Below are 20,272 nucleotides of genomic sequence, written 5' to 3'. Positions count from 1 at the left end.
GCTCCTCCTTCATGTGGGGAGCCTACACGACAGTGAAACGAAGACGTTCAACTAAAGAGCAGGGCGTGAATAAGATGCCATCGCATCTTCGCCCCGTGGTTGGTCTCATTTGGCCATGCTTCCGACACAGAAACGCAATGAGGAGAGAGGGTGTGAAAAGACACAGCGAGACACGCTACTGGCTGTTATGACGCACGGCAGGTGAGACATTGTCACTCTAATCATAGCATCCCACACACACACGACACTGTTGGTTGGGATGTGAAACCAAACTCGTGCCTTGAACTCTTTTAAAAATGGCACATCAACACTTGCACACATGGTAATGTTAAGCAAGGCGGTACAATACCACGCATGCTCCTTCATTGTAGTATAGACTCGTTACATTAATGAATCTTGTCACCGGGTTTAAAGTGTTGAGGCATAATTATATTAATGATCACAAGTTCAAGGCAGATTTTCCTTTGGCAAAGTTATAAAGAATTAAAAAGAAAGCCATGCACAACAAAGCTTGGAAGGGACACTGCTGTTCCCCAGCGAGACTAGCGAGGCCGCAGGCAAATCCAGACGTTAGCGAGGGCTGCCTAGTCCCCGTGCACCGGGAGCTCCGACTCCGCTCCGACGCCATACTTCACCACCGCGCCTAACATTTCGACTTGACATTTTGAACATTTTTACACGGGGACAAGTTTTCTGCGGCTGGAGGTCGCGGGAGATGACGTCAAACGGAAAGCGGCGACGCGACTCCCGAGCTCCTCGCACCCCGACGGGCCGATCCCGGTCTCCCGCGCGGCGATGACTAGGCCTGAACATATGGCGTCTGCCTGCGCGCGCCGAGCAAGGTGAGAACCACCAACACCAGAGGGAGGGAGAGGCGCCGACACGACCCTGGGCTGCTGACGCTGCTCTCCCCGGCTCTCCGCCACCGCCGCCGCCACCGCCGCCGCCACCTCCCCCCCCCCGACCCCCCCCCCCCCCCCCGTACTCCTGCCACCCCTCCTCCCCCCTCAGCCCGCGCATCATTGTCGTTATGAGCAGGGAAATGACAGGCTGTGTGAGAGTGCCGGCGTAATGATAACTAAAGGTCGCAGGAACGATGATATCAAAAGCAGGACACGCTCGCCAGGTCGCCGGGATGCTGATTATTGGGCGGAGCAAAGGAGGGACTGCGTCTGTCTGACCCGTCCAAGGTGGAGGCGAGGAGAGGGGGGTGTGTGTGTGTGTGTGTGTGTGTGTGTGTGTGTGTGTGTGTGTGTGTGCAAACACACCGTGCTTAGCAAGTCTGCACCTTCATGAGGTTAGATGCCTGCCACACACACACACACACACACACACACACACACACACACACACACACACACACACACACACACACACACACACACACACACACACACACACACACACACACACACACACACACCTCTGCTGGAGACCTGGCGCCCAGCCCAGACGCCATCACGCTGTGGGGAGGAGAAAGAGAGGTTATGGGCTCTGGTAGATAACACAGACGGACAGAGGAGAGAGAGAGGAGTTAGAGAGAGGGGGGATAGAGGGAGGGGCGGGGGGGGGGGGGGAGGAGGAGAAGGGTTGCCTAATCACAGAGACGGATGAGGCCAGCCCAGGGTGGTGCTGAGCCAGAGATGCACCAGTGCTGACCACACCACTGCAAGGAGACAGAGAGAGAGAGAGAGAGAGAGAGAGAGAGAGAGAGAGAGAGAGAGAGAGAGAGAGAGAGAGAGAGAGAAAGAGCGTGGGAGAGAGAGAGAGACGGCGAGAGAGACCCAGCGAGAGAGGTCACTGAAAGAGAGAGGGATGAAGAGCGAAGAAAGGGGTTAGAGAGAGCTAGAGGGGGGAGCCAGGGCCTCGGTCATCTGACCGGCTCTCCTATAACCCAGCGAGTTTGATTCTGGAGCAGCACAACGGGGGGGGGGGGGGAAACCGGGACGGGAGAGACGGAGGGAACACGAGATCCATGCTGATATCGTTCCACATCTGTCATCACATTAGGCCGGTCGCATTGTCTCAATCCAGCGCTTCCTGCACTCAAAACGCAGGTCTGCTCCGTGTCTCTGGCTTTCTCGGGGACCTGCTCTAGTGACAGTGCATGTGCGCGGTTCCGGTTATCTAATATCCTGTGTGTGAGCGTGTGAGCGCGCGCCGAGCACAGTGTGGGTTGGTGACAGCCGGCACAGTCACCCGCTGGGTCTGCAGCATGAGTCACTCTGCCAACATCATTCATTAAAAAAAAAAAAAAAAGAATTAAAAAAAAAAAAAAGTGTGCACGACACTTTTAGTGAGCACATACGGCGCGGTCACGCACGTGTGCAACTAAAGGAAGCCACCTGGCTCATATCCGGGGGAATCGATGCACTGTATTGACCACGGCCAAGGTGACTGGAGGCACTCGGCCACAGCTGTGACACACACAGGCTCACGCTTGCACACACACACACACACACACACACACACACACACACACACACACACACACACACACACACACACACACACACACACACACACACACACACACACACACACAGTCACACAGTCACGTTGGTGTGTGTTTGTGTGCGTTTGCCCTTTCTCACTTGTGAACATCTGTGTTTAAAAACAAAGCAAGAACACAAACAAGTGACCTGATTTTGCTCTTTGCTACACCATTAAAAGTTTCCCACTTAAAAAAAGGGTACAATGAATGCAATAGCATGATTCCAAGAGTGAATACCCACACACACACACACACACACACAGTATGTGTGTCTTGGTGGGAGAGCGAGTGGACCGTGCAACTAGAGGTCCCAGAGTTCAGTTTGCTCGCCTCTCCCATCCCACTCACTGCCTGATAGTCCTTGGGCCAACAACAGAAGTCTTCCCAGTATAACTTTAAAGCAGTAGCTCCACAAACCTCATCACCGGTTAAAATACATAGTACAGATCATTGATTTCCTTCTTTCTCTGCATTGCTCAAGTATTTCTTTTCCCTGTCATTTCTTCTTTGAAAAAAAGAAAAGCACCTTTCTTGCTTGCCATCACCCCCCTGTTCTCCATCTCTGTCTCGCTCTCTCTCTCTCTTCCTCTCCCTCGGCGTCTCTCGCTCAATCTCTCCCACCCTCCTCTACTTCACTTTCTGACTCCAGGGAACCACCCACCCACACCAGTTGGCAGATAGCTTTAATGCCTTATGACACGACTCCTCTTCTGCACATAGGCAGCACACACGCACATTAATGAGGGCGAACACACACACAAACAACTACACCTCACAGTCACACTATATAGTCCAGACGCAGAATGTGTGTGTGTGTGTGTGTGTGTGTGTGCGTGTTGCAGACTGCGGCCAACTCCAACTTCGTCTTCCTTTCTTGAGCTGCTGTGCTAGTGTGTGTGTATGTGTATGTGTGTGTGTGTGTGTGTGTGTGTGTCTGTCTGTCTGTGTGTGTGTGTGTGCAGCCAAGTCCAGAAGGCCCTTGAAATATGCACAGCACTCCCATGCATAATACATAGGCACAGCAGGAGAAAAGGCACTGGAGAGCCAGGAGGATCTCCACCTCTCCATCTCCGCACCCCTCCTCTCTCTACCACCTCTCTCTCTCTCTCTCTCTCTCTCTCTCTCCCTCTATTTCTCTCCCTCCCTCCCTCCCTCCCTCCCCCTCTCATTCCTCCCTCTCTTTATCCCTCCCTCCTCCGCTATGCTTCCTTCAACCGTTCTCCATCGCAGCATCGCTGCTGCAGCAGCAGGCGCATATGTTGGAAATAACAAGCGTCTCGTGAGGTCACCCACGGGTCACACATTATGACAGAGCCGTCAAGTGAGGCTGCCTGAAGCGAGACAGAGATGTGTGGAATTGATACAATACTCTTAGCAGTCATTGCCTAGCATATTGCTAGCAAATGGCAAATGGAGGCCATGTTGGCAGAGACTAGGGGGAAGGGGAAAATGACTTATAACAGCCGCGTCTGTACAACAAACAACATTATCAACGACGTCCTGAACAGCTAACAGACAAGCCTTACAAAACCAATTAAGACAGGTAAATACTTGGTAGATGTGGGTGACTTACAATGAGCTGCTTCAGGCCCAGGAAGGACTGCTCGACAGAGTTGGCGTTGAGGACCTGTCTCTTCATCGCCGCCTGCTCACCCAGGAACCGCAGCATCAGGTCTTTCACTGCGTCGCTCTGTACCGTACACACGCACACGCACAAACACACATTAAAATGATGCCATTATCAAGAGGGCCATGTTAATGCAGAACACCTCACAAAAGAGGAAGTGCATGTGGATTATCGCTGCCCCTGGTCCCACAGGAAATTAAGGCCCCCGCCATCGCAGCATTAGCACTGCCCTGGTATCACCAAGGCAGGTCTGATGGGGGGCCGCTGTTGTCCTGTTGCTCATTACGTATGAAGCTGTGATCCAGTCTCAATATTACCAAGTCTGCCTGATTAAAAATGAGGCTACTGGCTTCTCAAGTGGAGGTGAGTGTTCAGGGGCTGACACAGAGGAAATCTAAATGACTCCAAAATATCTAAATGCTATGAAAATATGTTTATTTAAATGTGGTTGAAGAAATGTCTTTGTACATACTTTTTTCTAATACACTTCAACTTCAATCACACTCAAAATGTATTTTGAAATTGAATTTGAATTGGTGGAGAAAAATAGAACTCCATCACCTGAATAGACAATATCATTTTCTATGGGGTGCCTTTGTGAGTCTAAGAAAAACAGGCATCCAACATAATTGCCAAATGAACTGGAATGAAGAGGACTAAAGGATAATTTTGAACACAAACGCATCAAGGCTTTTGATGCGTTTGATTCATGGTCTGCGGCCACGCAGAAGTATGGCACCTTGAACTGTTTGCGGAGGAGTTCACAATAAATCCATTCATTAATTTCAATGCAACATAGCTCGGGGCATGCGTTGCAGAAGGATTTTCTTTGCATCTAGAGCCCTGCACGTGTTTTTGGAGTCCAACGGGTTGGACGTCAAACGCATACAAAATTGACTTATGGAGAAAACTCAGGTCATTCTGTGTAAAACGGTGCTGGCTTTGTGGAAAAAAGTATGCAACCTTTTGTGGAACCAGTATTTGTGAGGAATGATCCTGTGTTAAGATAACATTAATGTAGGACTTTAGTTTGCAACTTTACAATGTACAACAACAACAAAAGGTTGTATAATCTGGATCCTCAACCAAGCAGGCATTCATTATTCTGAATGTCTCTCAGCCAGTGAAATAAAAACAACCGAATTGTGATCATGTTGTAATTTATCGTCATACACCAGAAGAGGTTAGAGGTTTAGAGGTTGCATAGGAATAACAAACCAGAATTTCATCATACATAAAATAACTAAGATGCCTTGCTATAGTATAGAGAGCTATAATATAGAAGCCTGGAAGTACCGCAATTTAACTAATTCAATGAACTTGAAATTACATCTGTACCTACAAAGAGAGAGGACGTGATTATTCCGGAGCTGCGTGCTTATTGTACCTGTAGGTTGTCGAACTTGAGGCCGGGCATGGTGATTCTGTCCCTCTCCACGTAAGCCTGGTTGTACTGCTGGGTGGCCACCGCGATGAGCACCTTCCTGGTCTCGTTGGAGGGCAGCCAGGCGTCATGGCGCCGGTCCACCTCACTCAGACTCAGCGCCGTGGCGAACGGGTCGTCGCTGCCGGAGAACGCGGCCTGGAGCTGGTTGAAGTGCTGGGGCTGCGGCGGTGCGGCCGCGAGTCCCCGGGGAAGAGGGGGCGGCGCCTGGACCGAGGGAGCGGCGCTTTCGCCGGCGGGGACCACCCCAAACAGGGAGTCCCCTTGAGGTCCTGTGTGCGGGGTGGAGAGGGCAGAGCCGGTGGAGGAGCGCTGTGGTTCTGGGGTCACTGGTTCGGGCGTGGGCGGGGTGATGTGGGCTTCGGCGTTGGGGTTTGAAACGGAGATGAAGGAGGAAGTGGAGGAGGTGGTGAATGAGTCGAAGAAGTCCGAGGCCGGGTTCATGTGGCCGTTGTCGCTGAAGAACTTGCTGAGGCTGGGGCTGGGCTGACACACCAGCGGTGGGGTCAGCTTGCTGGGCGTGCCGGTTTCGTCGCTTCCCCCGCCGCTGGCCATGCTGAAGCTGGGAGACTTGATGAGCGTGGGCTGGAAACCATCGGGCACCAGTGTCTTGGGCTGGTTACCTTGACTGAATATGGTGCAAACTGGCACAGGCTCGTCTTTAAGAGTTTCCTCCATGACAGAATGCATTGCCAGGTCTTCACCCATAGCACTAGGCGGACTCGGTGTGTGAGCAGCAGAAACCAAAACAGTGACCGTCTCCCCGGTTTCACCCTGCTGGCCCTTCTGGTCATTCTCCTCCTCCTCCTCCTCCTCCTCCTCCTTTACTTCTTGGTCAGGACTCTCACACTGCTGTTCGTCCAACTCAGCTTCCGTCTCACTAGCATTCAGAATGACGTCAGGTTTTTCAACTGTGCTGACTGAAGCCTCCAGCTCTCCCATAACTTCATTGTCACCTGTCTCCAGAAAGGAGTCGATAGGAGCCACATCATCCTCTTCGCTGATATTAGGTGAATCTGAAATCATGACACTCTCCATCATCTGGTCATTGAGTCTTTCCAGCAGGCTCTCTGAGGGTGTGGCAGTGCTGTCTTCCAGGGGGGTGACAAATTCCCCCCCGAGGTCGATGGTTTCCTCCGGGAGCAGGAAGGCATGGTGGGAGATGGTTTGATCAGGGGCTAGAGAATTATTGGCGAAATCCTCCACAGCGATGTCCAGGGTGACCGGCCGTTGAGCAGGACCCTCACCGCTATCCATCCTACTGCTCCTGTAAATAATATCCACACGTCAGTGTGTTGCCTATCGAATGACACTGCAGCTTTTTTTCTTTCCGTTTATTGTCTAAAAGCAAGATACACCAAAGATAAGATTAACCATTGATTCGATGATAAAATGTACAATGCACAATCATTTTATTATTGCAGACGTGACAATTTACTACTCTGGATTTGGGGTTAGCTATATAGCTAACGTCAAGTCATTTGGTTAGCTACCTTGTCGAAACAGAAAGCAAAGCACAAATTACATGGGTAACGCATCCAGTGTTTTACATTTACATACTGTATTATGCGTTAAATACATGAACTGTGATCAAACTTCCTCATACTGCCATGAAATGCATTCTTACCTTTAAACGCTTCTTTATAAGACTGACAGCAAGACCTACACTGCGCATGTCTAGTATACGACAACACTAACATACGGCGTCTGTGAAGGACCAAACTTCATGAGTGGTATTCTTCAAAGGATTTACGCCGTCGAACACATAGAAAAAAATGTTTCACGGTACCTTGTACGCGTTTTACGCACTCGCCACGTACGCAAAAAGTGTATATTGCGGAAATGCATTTTGGATAGGTTTAATGTAGCACAATTTGCAGTAGTATATCACTTACTGTAGGGCAATAATTAATACCTTTGAACATTAGGAAGGTGGCCAAAGCTGCAACAATTTGAGAAATGGAAGACGATGCACCTGTCATTTATGGTCTCGAATTCCAGGTACGTAGATTCCTGTTTAACCTAAACACCACATCACTCTCCATATACATGAACACTAGCTAGCTACTCTGGCATATGTTATTATATTTTTGTCACATTACATTTTAAACGTGTCATAGATCTACGTGTCATAGATCATCCGTTCTCCATTGTAATTGCCTAACCTCGTCATGTTATAGTGATTGATAGAAGTAAAATTGTTCATTATTGGCTTAGTCATTATTTGAAAGTCATAATGCCTTTGAAATACTATTGTTTACAGTAACGTTATGAATCATGTTGGTATGTTGCATTCTTCTTGCAGGCAAGGGCTCTTACTGCCCAGACGGCTGAGACTGATGCCATTCGTTTCCTTGTCGGCACACAGTCTCTGAAATTTGATAACCAGGTGAGTTTAGGAATAAACAGGCAGACCTTTTCTGATAATAAGTATGATTTTTCTTTAATAAATCAGCCTAGTAAAACTGGTGATTAAAATGTTTTTTGTCAAGTCATATTGATATAGATTATGCTGCTATCTACTAGGGAGAAATTAAGGCCTGGGCATCTACTGTAATTCAACTTTAATGCACAACAGATGCGCAAGATGGTAGAGGCATGCGGTTGTATGACCAACTGATGGACATGTGTTGTGTGTGTTTATATTGTATCCTTGTGATAATGGTAACCTGCGTGACATATCATTTTATTTATTTTGTATATATATATATATATATATATATAACAATGTCAAAATGCACAAACTTACTACAGTCTATATTATTCAGTGATAAAAAGGGTTTTCTCTTTATTGGCCTATAGTTTCAGTCTTTATGGCCGTAAAAAAATAACCATTAATGCACACCTATTAAAATAATAATTTGAATAGGTGTGCATTAAGAATAAATCTAAGGTCTCGAGACATTATAAGATTACCTTTATACAAGGGATATTTGTAGACCCTCCTAAATAGACCAATTATGTAAACAGAGTTAACTGTAATACCAGTTTAGTTACGGTTTACCTGTGAAAAATGTAGGTTGGGGATTCAAGGACCAAGACAATGGATAGTATGGATTGTTGACGCATATAGTGCTGTGACTTACAAGTGCAATCAAACGTAACATAGGCTAATCTGTATTTTGAGCTCACTTGACAAATATAAGCTCAACAAAATTGCAAGCTGCACTTTATATCAAACCTAATAACAACAATAAAGTAGTAAACAAGTGGACATAAAAAGCTAATTTCCGAATTTCATCATCATCCACTGGCCCCATAACAGATGGATATATTTTGTTAGTTAATTGTAGCCTAAGGCATTGTTTGTTAAGCTCCTTCTCTGTCCAGCAGCAACACAAACAAAGCAGCAAGTGTTTTTTTTATTTAATGTGGAAAATTGTATAATTTTAAGGTATTTATTAAAAGATTTGCATAAAGCTATCCAGAGGGTTCTTTATCCGCAATGTTGTGTGTCAGCGCAAGTGTTTGTTCATGAATGTCTGCCTAGAAAACTGTGTGTGCGCGTGTGTGGACATGCGTACAATAAGAAGTACAGTTTTGGCTGGCTTTGTGTATATTTATGTGGAAGTCTATGTGTGCAAGTGTGCGGCTCACTGGCATGTGCACATTTTGCAGAGGTCAATACAGTGACAGATGAAGAAACTGTTGGTGTCTAAGGGGAAAATAATTAATTGAGATGGGAAAGAGATGGTTAAAAAAAATAAGTGTTGGCAGACTGTTGTGTGAAAAGGCTCTGGCGTTGGATTCAGATTGAGAGACGTCCAAGTTCTGTCTAGCGACTCTAATGTGGAGCTGGTTAGGGAAAGTGACAATGCATCTGATCTACGTGTTTTTCTTGTTACTCTACACTGGCAGTCCCTTTAATATACTTTCCATCTCCCTGGCATGGCCACAGATCTGAAAACACAAGAGAGAATCAAATTGATTATTTTTTTCACAGCGTTGTGAGGCTAACCTCATTGTAGTAATCAGATGTAAGGCATGCTGTACAGTAATAATGCTTCCCTCTTTCACATTCATAGCCACTTGTATTGCCATGGTGACAGGACTAAATACCTCCGATGCTGGTATATCACTAAACCTCATTCATGTTGAAGAATACACCGTTTTTATACAGATTTGCTATTTAAAAAACATAAAAATAGAATATCTCATAAATTAACTTCTCCTTACCAAAAATTACCATGTACTGATTTGAAAATAATTAAACATAATTTCCCCTTATCCTGCTTCCATAAAAATTCTGCATCTGGAGTGCAGCCAGTGGCGTTTATTTTATTATTTTTATCGCACATTTCAGCATGATCACTGCAAGTCTTAACTGCATTCACTTGTCAGCCAAGTCCAGTTTAGTTTGTACTCGTGTTGTGAAAAATGCCTTTCTGATTGCTGTTCCATCTCCCCTGCCACCCCCCAACCCTCTCCCCGTCCCCCCACTCCTTACCCCCCATCACCCCACCACTCACCAACACCCGCCCGCCTCCTCCTCCACTTCAGCTGTATCCATAAGCCCTCTGGCCTTTCCACCTCCCATTAAGCATAATGCAGGGTGGAAATGCCTCTCTTAACTCGCTGAGCACCTTTTTAAAATCCCTCAGAGACCAATAGCTTGAATGACAGATCGCGGAGGACTCGCCGCCGTGGCATTTAGGGCTGCTAACGAGATAAAGCGCCGGGTTCTGGCACCGCTATGGGCCGTCCGCTGCGCCCCCCCCCCCGACCGGGCCCCCCCGACCGGGCCCCCGCTCACTGTCACCCGTGTGGCTAAAGAGCTTTAGTGGAGAGAAAAAAAAAAAAAAAAAGGTCCCCCCAAGTTAAGTGTTTGTGGATGTCTCTGGTGGGGCTGGGTTTGGCGGTGGGGACAGGATGAAGGGAAGAGGATGGAGGGGGGGGGGGGGGGGGGTTCAGGAGCTAGCCAGTGTTTTTTATCCCTCACTATAATGTGCCAGCAAACCACACACACACACACACACACACACACACACACACACACACACACACACACACACACACACACACACACACACACACACACACACACACACACACACACACACACACACAAATGCCTTCACCCACACGCATACTCAATTGCATGCACACATTCACACACACACACACACACACACACACACACACACACACACACACACACACACACACACACACACACACACACACACACACACACACACACACACACACACACACACACGCCTACACACACACGCGCTGCCTCCTCCCACCAATCAGGAACCTAATTAAAAGCGGCGGGCCGCTTGCCAGATGGGCTGAAGGCTATGACTCACTCCCTGGGTCTTGGACGAACACGATTGATAAATCACCACGAGGGAGGAAGGTTGGAACCTCTCTCTCTCTCTCTCTCTCCTTCTCTCACGTTCTCACTCTCTCACTCCCGCCCACTTTCCACCTTTCTCACCTGGGATCATTGGAGTGTGTGTGTGGTGGTGGGGAGTGCCAGGGACCATGGACACCTTCTTCCCTCCAATTACACTGTCCTGCCAGCCCAAGTGTATTTCACTCCCCATCCCCCCCTCCGCACGCACATACACACGCACGCACACACCTACGCACCGCCATAAAATTCTGACTTTGCTTAATCATTTTTTGGGCTAATAATTATTTTTTTTATGCACCTGATGCAGTTCAACCAACTCAAGGTTAATGGCTGCCAGACTGACTTTGAGGCCACTGAAAGATCCTGCTGCTCCAAGACACTCTCTCTCTCTCTCTCTCTCTCTCTCTCTCTTTCTCTCTTTCTCTCTTTCTCTCTCTCTCTCTCGCTTTCTTGCCATCCCTCCTTCCCTCCCTCCAGCCCGGACTGCCCCTCCTGCGTCTGCCTGTAAAACTAGTGTAGGCATAAAGGGAGTGAAGGTGCTGCCTTGATAGAGTTATGGTCCTGTGGAACCCCATAAATGCCCCAGCAGCCCCCCACCCTGTTGAAGTGATGTAAGCCCCTCTCTTAGCAGAGCAACATCACCTTGGGGCCCCACCTCACGGTTTGTTGTTTACTTTAGTTTCACTTTTTTACTGTGCTGCATATGGAGTGAATTTAGTGCTCAGATTACTTGCACGTATTGACAAAATCCACACATGTAAATAAGGTTTTCTGACTTGAAAAACATTAACTATAAACCTGTAGGTTAAGATATGTGAACAGCAATTCATCAAGTGTAGAGTTTATGTTTTCAGCTCACAAAACATTATGTACATGTGTGGACTTATTAAATATGTGTAAGTAATATTGGCACTAAATGGCTTGGCATATAGAGGTACAATGCAAATATATACAGTGGGCCAAGAGAAAGTGCCCTAATATATTTTCATATCCAATGAAAGAGAGCAGCTTACTTCTTGTTGGGAGTCTAAACGTGTTTGCTTAGTGGATAAGCTAAAAAGGCTTGGGAAACTATCTATTCTTTTTCTGTACTATCTGTTTTTTAGATTAAACAATTCCACAAGAGCTTGCAGAAGATATATGGTGTATGTGTACTTTCAATTGCCCGATTCTCAAATTTGAGTTGAAATGTATCTGTGAACATCTACATCCCTACTCCATTTGTCATCGGGATTTCATCACTGGGCAAGACCAGTGTTTTACTCATTTACTAAAAAAGTGACCAAAACAACATTTCTATTTACAAAAAAAGGGAGCACAACATTTCTAATTCCAGGTTACACTTTGTTCATAATTGTTACAGTAATAATTGTTTTCTGTGGTGTATTCCTCTAAGAATTTTGAACACCATATTTAATAGGAATGCACAGATGGGTTGGAGATTACTGGTTAACACAAAAGCTTAGCTAAATTAGCCTCTGCAATTCAATATATTCCTAAGGGGAAAGAAAAACTTTATTGAACAGTTGTTCAATAAAAAAGATCATGCCTCAGACTCTCCTCGAGTCCTTTTCTACACAGTGTGAGTACAACCCAACCCTGAGGTATCATTCGCCACGAAAGCTCAACTGTAATCCGTATTTCATCTTTGTTTTTCTCTCCTCAGCTTGTTTTGCAGCTGTGTCACATGTGGGACTGCCATGATTCCCCAATTAAATAGGACTTCTAACAGACTGTCTTAATCGCTGCTTTGAAAGCAAATCAAGGGGAGAAAAAAGACGAGTATGTGAAGTCTGTAGTATTTTTTTTTGTGAGGGGAGGGGTGGGAAACGGTATATCATCTTTCAGAGAGCGTTTGTTAATCAGAATCTGCTCATTGTTGGTGAACAGGAGAAATGAGCAGAGCTTTGAACTGTGGTGGTTGCATTCAGTAGATGAGAGGGAGGGGCACATAACGTTGCTTCATCTTAACTCTGTCTCTCTTTCTTTCTTTCTTTCTTTCTTTCTTTCTTTCTTTGTCCCATGTCTCTCTCTCTATGTCTGTCTGTCTCTTTCTCTCTGTGTCTTTATGTCTCTCTCTCTCTCTCTCTCTCTCTCTCTCTCTCTCTCTCTCTCTCTCTCTCTCTCTCTCTCTCTCTCTCTCTCTCTCTCTCTCTCTCTCTCTCTCTCTCTCTCTGCTTACTCCCAGATCCACATCATTGACTTTGATGATGAGAATAACATCATTAACAAGACCGTGCTCCTGCACCAAGCTGGGGAGATATGGAACATTGGCGCCAGTCCCGCGGATAAGGCCGTGCTCACCACCTGCTACAACAAAAGTGAGCCTCTTTCCAGCACCCCCAACCCCCCAGCCACCACACCCTCTACCTCCCACCTATCGCTTCTCCATGCTCCCATCTCTTTTGGTCACACGGTATGGATGGCACGCTGCATCTCCATCGGTGCTCCTCCACTCCCTCCCGATGTCCGACTGTCTGTCCCTCTCGCGCTTAATTACCTTGTGCACTTTTCCCAGACGCGTTTGCAACCCTTTTGTCTAATCGGATCTGCAGCAGGGGATCGATGGCCGGCGTTGACGAATGCAGGGCTTCAGCAGCTTGTGTTGGCGTGACGCGGCCGGGCCCTGATAGGATCAGTGCGAACGCGCAGACGTGACGCCCCACGCCTGACAGCCGTGTGAGGGGAGAGATTTGCCTACAATGGGGGACTCTGTGGAAGTCATCCAACCTTTATTTGACCCACTTATATTTGAGTTGAATCAAATAATGAACATGAGTTTAGGAGGGAAAACTAAATTGAAAGTATGTAAATCTCCACTTGCCTTATTCATCCCTGTGGTCTTGGAAATGGTTTACCACTTTTTTTTCTCCGATACATCCGTGACTGATTTGTGGGTTTGGTCATGGTACATGCAAATACATTAGCTCTTTGGCGTGCACATTCAGCCCTCCCGCATCCTATCTCCAGACAAAATGTGCAGTGATGACTTCAGAGTCCGCAGCAGCAGTCGCCATCTTGAAGAGCATTCTAACTCACTTAAGGGACGTTTTGTTTTTGGTTCATTTCGTCCCGGAGACGAGTCGACACAACATAGTCAACGTGCATTTGTGCTCGCAGAGACCATGTCCCGCAAACAAGCAGTCGCTTTAGTGAGACACGAGATGCACGGTTGGGGAGGATAGTGGTGGGGGGGGGGAAGGAAGGAAGGAAGAAAACCAGAACCCCATGCTAATGTCACACTTGTAGGTTACGCTTGTAAGAGTAAGTTACACACTCTGAGCTTATAATGCTCTCTCTATAGCCCCATCTGTAGACATTCTGCTTGCATTCGTCGCCAAATTTGTCGCATTCATCCGCATGGCGTGTGTGAACATGGCCACCACCTGCACCATTTCCGCAGTGGCTAAAGTAAGAATAGAAAAGTACAGTTGGGCTACTCGAGTGCTGAAGGTAAGGCCACCACAGTGTGCAGTGCGATGGCCGTTTGGGTGCGATTTAGTTAAATGGACCATAATTAGTGTGTCATTTGTTATCTTGTGGCTGAGCCCTCCAAATTAGAAGCTGTTGTGTGTGTTTCGTATTGGCCTTCCTTTGTCATTACTCAGAGCGTGTGTGTGTGTGTGTGTGTGTGTGTGTGTGTGTGTGTGTGTGTGTGTGTGTGTGTGTGTGTGTGTGTGTGTGTGTGTGTGTGTGTGTGTGTGTGTGTGTGTGTGTGTGTGTGTGTGTGTGTGTTAGAGCCCGTCCATGTACATGGGTAAACAGACAAATGAAATATAGTGTGGGGGGAAAGAGAATGCATGTGTCTGTACAGTTGTGTGTTGATGTTAAAGTGTGCGTGTGTCACATTGGAGCAGACAGCCCTGACAGATGGGACAGACTCATCGAGTGGGTGAGGTTGGCGCAGAGCGCAAATCCGCCTCTAGCCTCTAGGGGCAGTAGTCACTGGTTCTACTGAGGGCTCTGCCTAGTGTCTCCACTCTCTCGCTCTTTTACGCTTTTCCTTCTTTCCTCACTTACTCGCTGATAGTATATCTTATTTGTCTTGATTACAATTAAATAAAAAAAGTGTGTATGTAATATATAATATATATTAATATATATCTCATTCATTAATTCATACATGTATACATACTCTCTACAGTCTCTCCTCTATCTCTACGGTGTATCTGTGTTATATGTACTGATACTGTGTATACATATGCCTTCCAGTCCACACACGTATACAAATGACCTCTCTTTAAGAGCGGTGCCTAGCAGATTGAGCCAGAAAGGGTCTTGAGTTCCTGATGATTGCTTGGCCACTTATTGGGAGCATTGGGCTTGTCCAAAACCACTCAAGACCCCCGCTGACTCCGGCCGCCTTGCTTTTAATTTTGACAAACAGGCCCAACGACAATGTTCCCTCCCTCCCTCCCTCCCTCCCCCTGCCCACACTATCAATATCTACATGGCACAAAAAATAGTTATACGCCCCCATTATATCTCTCCTTGTCCTCTATCCCTCTTCTTTTTGGTTTCCCTATATACCATTAGTTTTTCGCATTGCAGCCCTCCACTGCATTTTCTTTTTTATGTCCAATTACTGTATCAATTCTAGTTTTCACACCACTGGCTCCAATTAGCAAGTCCAGCTGTATGTGGTGTTGGGCTATGTCCAAATACAGTAACTCATTTGTGGTTTGGGTTTTGGGTGCAAAGTTTACCGCCTCGTAACAGTACTTACACGCACACGCATGCACGCACGCACACGCACATGCACACACTTAGCTTGATTAAAATGATTAGTATTTGTGTGATCACAACTACATGCATTCATTTGCACCCTCCACTGACATCGCACCCTGTGTGTGTGTGTTTGCATTGTGTGTGTGTGTGTGTGTGTGTCCTGCAGCCTGTGACAGCAGGGTGGTGTCCTGCGCCTCAGTCTGGCGGATGCCCTGCGACTGGGAGACGGGCAGCAGCCACGAGTCGCCCGACGACTCCGCCCACAATCCCCAGACACTGGAACTCCTCTGTCACCTTAACGACAGCGCCCATGGCAACGCAGCTAGGTAGGTACCCAGCGTCTCTATCTGAAGCCCTATAGCAACCACCCACAACATACTAGTGACGCCTTAGTAACCACCCCCCAGAACACCTTAACAACTACCTGGCAACTCCCTAGCAACTGTCCAAACCATGTCATGTCTCCAACAACCTTTGCGACCACATAGCAATGCCCTCACAACCATCCAAAACGCCCTCACGTTGCCACAGCAACCACCCAGCACACCCCCTGCTTGACTTGTCAATCAATCCAAAAACTATGCAGCAAAGTGTGGGGATTACCGGTTTGGTATCACAATTGCAAATATGTTGTCGCAAAAAATCAACCTTTAGCTCGAAATAACCATAGTATCACCTTGAGGTTTTTATTACCTGATTTCGGTAGGTTGGTTGAGTTGCCTCTTATTAGTTCAACTCTTCTGTTCTGTTCCCATGTTGTTCTGCTCCGTGCTCAGATGAGGCCCTCCCCATCCGTCTCCATCTATCTGCCTATTTGCTTAGTTTATCCCCTCATTGCCGCGGCCATATTTTTCATTTCTCCCCCCCCCACTGTATGGATATGCAGTTTCATTATTTATTTACCTCCTCTTTCGGTCCAAGACAATCGACTGGCCCACATATGCACGATCACAGCCCCGGCCCTGTCCCCTTTTGTCTCCCAGCTGGGCCTGCTCTGCAAAGCACATTACCCCATGATTCACTGGCCTACAGGATCGGAAATCAATGGTCATTCCCCTTTTTAGCCCACCGTTCATCAGTTGTCTTGTGATTGCTATCATTTTTATAAGGCGCCCGTCGGTTAACACAATGCATACAGTAGCACATATCAGAGAGAGAGAGAGAGAGAGAGAGAGAGAGAGAGAGAGAGAGAGAGAGAGAGAGAGAGAGAGAGAGAGAGAGAGAGAGAGAGAGAGAGAGAGAGAGAGAGAGAGAGAGAGAGAGAGAGAGAGAGAGAGAGAGAGAGAGAGAGAGAACAAAAGGCTTTTTTTGGTCATATTTGTGAGTCTATGACGAATAAGGATGGAAAGCGTGTGTGTGTGTGTGTGTGTGTGTGTGTGTGTGTGTGCACTTAAAATGTACATATTGTCCGTCGTTGGTGTCCGTGTGTCCAGAGGGCAGGTCAGGTAGGGCTGCTGGGTAGAGATTGATGTGCTCCGGGCTTCAACACCTAAACACCATGTGAGGTGTAACCCTCTCAAGGGCACCTGTGTGTGTGTGTGTGTGTGTGTGTGTGTGTGTGTGTGTGTGTGTGTGTGTGTGTGTGTGTGTGTGTGTGTGTGTGTGTGTGTGTGTGTGTGTGTGTGTGTGTGTGTGTGTGTGTGTGTGTGTGAGCCTCAGTGCTGTGAAGCCGGTAGCCAGGGCTGTGTACTATTGGCTTCCCTAGATGGATGGCTTTGGTCTGCTGCCCACCTCCTCCATCTTGCTCTCACACGCACACACACACACACACACACACACACACACACACACACACACACACACACACACACACACACACACACACACACACACACATACAACTGGCAGCCTACTAGTTCTGGCTGCCACTGTTGTCTGAGTGATTGGGGGAAACTGTGTGTGTGTGTGTGTGTGTGTGTGTGTGTGTGTGTGTGTGTACACTCTATGTATGCGTCTTTATATGTATGTATGTGTGCATGTTATTTTTTGCATATGAATGGCTGTTGGGATACTGGACCCTGTGTGTGTGTGTGTGCGCGTGTGTTACCTCCTGCTTTCATATGTGTTTGTCGCTCTGTGTGCATAGCTGCTTTTCACACTCGCAATACGGCCCCCTCCCCATCCCCCTTGGCCCAAAAAAACATTTTAGCAAAGCACTCCTGCCGCCCCCAAATCCCCTTATTGTTGTTTGGATGGACAAACACTGCAGTAAAGGCAAGCCTCAAATGAAAAATCGGCAAAAAAGATTTTGTGTGCATGTGTGTGGGTGTCTGTATACCATAGTGGGTTATTTTCCTTCGTTTTTTTTATTGCACTAGCTTTTGATTGAGAATCACAAAGTCGAGCAAAATCGATTGCCATTGAGCTATTCTAGCCAATCAGAGCCCTGGTTGGCAACAGCAAAGCGCAAAAACAAGGTTGTTGTTTTTTTTTTCTAAACATGGGTGGGACGTGTGTGTGTGTGTGTGTATGCGTGTGTCTGTGTGTTTTTTATGTGTGCTTGCAGCAATCATGTGTATGATGTGTGATTGTTTGCCATTGACTGAATGAATTACTTTATGTACCGTCTGCTTCAATACTACACACAGCTTACATATACTTTGTGGGTGTGTTTTTGGCCATGTGTGTGTATAAGTTGCGCCGACAATCCGGTTTATTAAAAAGACGTAAAAACATAGGGAATAGCAGAAAGGAAACAAGAGATAGTGAGGGAGTAACAGAGAGGAAAAGAGTGAGAGGGAGAGTAACAAGGTGAGAGAGGGAGCATCTCTTTGCCAAGCTGAGATATATGGGCTTGTAAAACCTCCATTGCTTCTCTACAGCATATTTGCATACCATTAGTATTGGCGTGGTACTACGCTCAAGGTCGAACGCTTAGGACGCATTCTTTCATAATCAAGAAGCAAGACAATAAGGGAAAATGATGTGGGCTTTGCCGCTCTGTTTTCCGGCTTCCCTCTCCTGATGGTCTAAATGAAGCAGTGCTATAGGGACAGATGAAGCGTTGAAGTATTTAAACAATTAGGGTTCTTTCAATTTGACGTGTGCGTGTGTGCGTGCTAACACCATAAGCTGCATTTGTAAAAAAAAAAAAAAAAAATTATCCATATGAATTGTGGGTCCAAAAAATGTGTGCGTGTGCGTGTGAGATGGTACATGAAATGCCACCCTACTCCCGGAGGTGGCAGTGAGGTATACCCACCGAGGTGTGTACGTGCCACCGTGAAGGCCGACCCGCATCAACCCCAAATTGACGGTGCCCGCTCCTCTCCTCTCACCCCTACTCTCCGCCTCTTCTCCTTCTCCATTTTTATCCTCTCCTCTTTTCTCATCTGGTCGCCTCTGTTCTCCTCCCTTCTCGTCTGCGGTCTCCTTCACTCCTCTCCACAATTGTTCAAGGACTATCGCTGGATGAAATCCAAGAGGCATGCTTTTCACGCCGTCTTCGCACCCCTTCTCTGACATTAGTTTATCTTGTCTCGTGAAAACTCTTCTGTAGCCTAAACTCAACTCACCTCTCTCCCTCTCTTGCTCTCTTGCTCTCTCTCTCGCTCTCTCTCCCACTCCTTCCCTCCACAGCTGGCTGGCTTTGTTATAGAGGCTTCCCATACACTAATTAGTCCAAGAAAATGGAGTTGTCTTCATTGATGTCATTTAAAAAACAAACTCATCAAACACATCCTTATGATAGCAAGCCCACCTCGAAATCCATTTAGGTAAAGAAAACCTGTTCACCTCCTCATTGATAGAACAAGCTGAAATGTATAAAAACATTTTGGCAGAGATTTAGGATTTGTTTATCTTCCACACTGAGGAAGATGATCGTAGGCAAGAAAAAGCTCTGTGGTCTCTATGAGCTGGTCTCCTTCATCACTTTGCATGGCAAGGCTGTCCATAGGTTACAACATAACGTATGGCTGTTTGTAGCACCAGACTACGGACACCAGCAAATCAATCACCGGTCTTAACAAAACACTAACCAACTTCCCTGGAGGGATAGTCAGTCAATCAATGTTAAGAGTATGCTGAATCTATATTCTAAATATAAGGCCGTTCACGATCGCAGTCTTCTGTCACTCCTCTATGAGTCACAGAGCTAGATCGAAAAGGCTAAAGACAAAAGACGGGATGAACAATTGATTGTTGGTGTCTAGCAGAGATTTTACACTTTATGGTCTTTTTTGCATCCACTGATGGGTGGCAACTGGCAAGTGTAATTGGTTGTCGTTGTATGTGGTTCTAGAAATTGGGCTTAAAGATGTCAGACAATAAGTCAATGGTCCCTTCCTTTATCACATTTCATAGGGTGTTTCCTATCCTTACAGATGGGATAGTTACAGAAGGTAATTCTGTCGCAGTCATGTCTTGCTCAACAAACTACCGAAAGAGAATACATCTGAAACGATCTGAATCACAGAACCACGGCTGTGTGTTTACACCAACCCTGTTGTTTTTTTTTACCGCTAGTCTAAGCCAAAGTTGGCGAGCAACAGGGGATGGGAAACCCAGAGAGTCTGGATGAAACGTGTTGTCAGGAAATCAAGTCAACATGAACAATCATACATGGGACTTTATACAGTAATGCTCCGGCTTCCCAGCTTTTCCAAAGCTTTTCCG

General features: G+C 46.8%; 2 protein-coding genes across 2 annotated transcripts in view; one reads left to right on the top strand and one right to left on the bottom strand.

Moving 5' to 3' along the window:
- The window catches only part of trappc12 (trafficking protein particle complex subunit 12), a 9,645-nt gene extending 2,391 nt beyond the window's left edge, over window positions 1–7,254 (bottom strand). Inside the window, exons 1-3 of the mRNA XM_084481699.1 lie at window positions 7,193–7,254; window positions 5,509–6,832; window positions 4,032–4,184 (exon numbers count right to left, since the gene is read on the bottom strand). Coding sequence (XP_084337825.1) covers window positions 4,032–4,184; window positions 5,509–6,822 — 1,467 coding nt within the window. The 5' untranslated portion in view covers window positions 6,823–6,832; window positions 7,193–7,254. The remainder of the gene's footprint in view (window positions 1–4,031; window positions 4,185–5,508; window positions 6,833–7,192) is intronic.
- A 174-nt stretch (window positions 7,255–7,428) lies between these two features.
- eipr1 (EARP complex and GARP complex interacting protein 1) overlaps window positions 7,429–20,272 on the top strand; it is a 31,761-nt gene continuing 18,917 nt past the window's right edge. The window contains exons 1-5 of the mRNA XM_084481698.1: window positions 7,429–7,566; window positions 7,871–7,954; window positions 13,116–13,248; window positions 15,822–15,981; window positions 17,089–17,095. Coding sequence (XP_084337824.1) covers window positions 7,525–7,566; window positions 7,871–7,954; window positions 13,116–13,248; window positions 15,822–15,981; window positions 17,089–17,095 — 426 coding nt within the window. The 5' untranslated portion in view covers window positions 7,429–7,524. The remainder of the gene's footprint in view (window positions 7,567–7,870; window positions 7,955–13,115; window positions 13,249–15,821; window positions 15,982–17,088; window positions 17,096–20,272) is intronic.

The sequence above is a fragment of the Micromesistius poutassou genome (assembly GCF_964030765.1).
Source record: "Micromesistius poutassou genome assembly, chromosome: 17".
Classification (NCBI taxonomy): Eukaryota; Metazoa; Chordata; class Actinopteri; order Gadiformes; family Gadidae; genus Micromesistius; species Micromesistius poutassou.
Note: the sequence above shows the minus strand (reverse complement) of the source record. Positions and strands in the feature narration are given on the sequence as shown.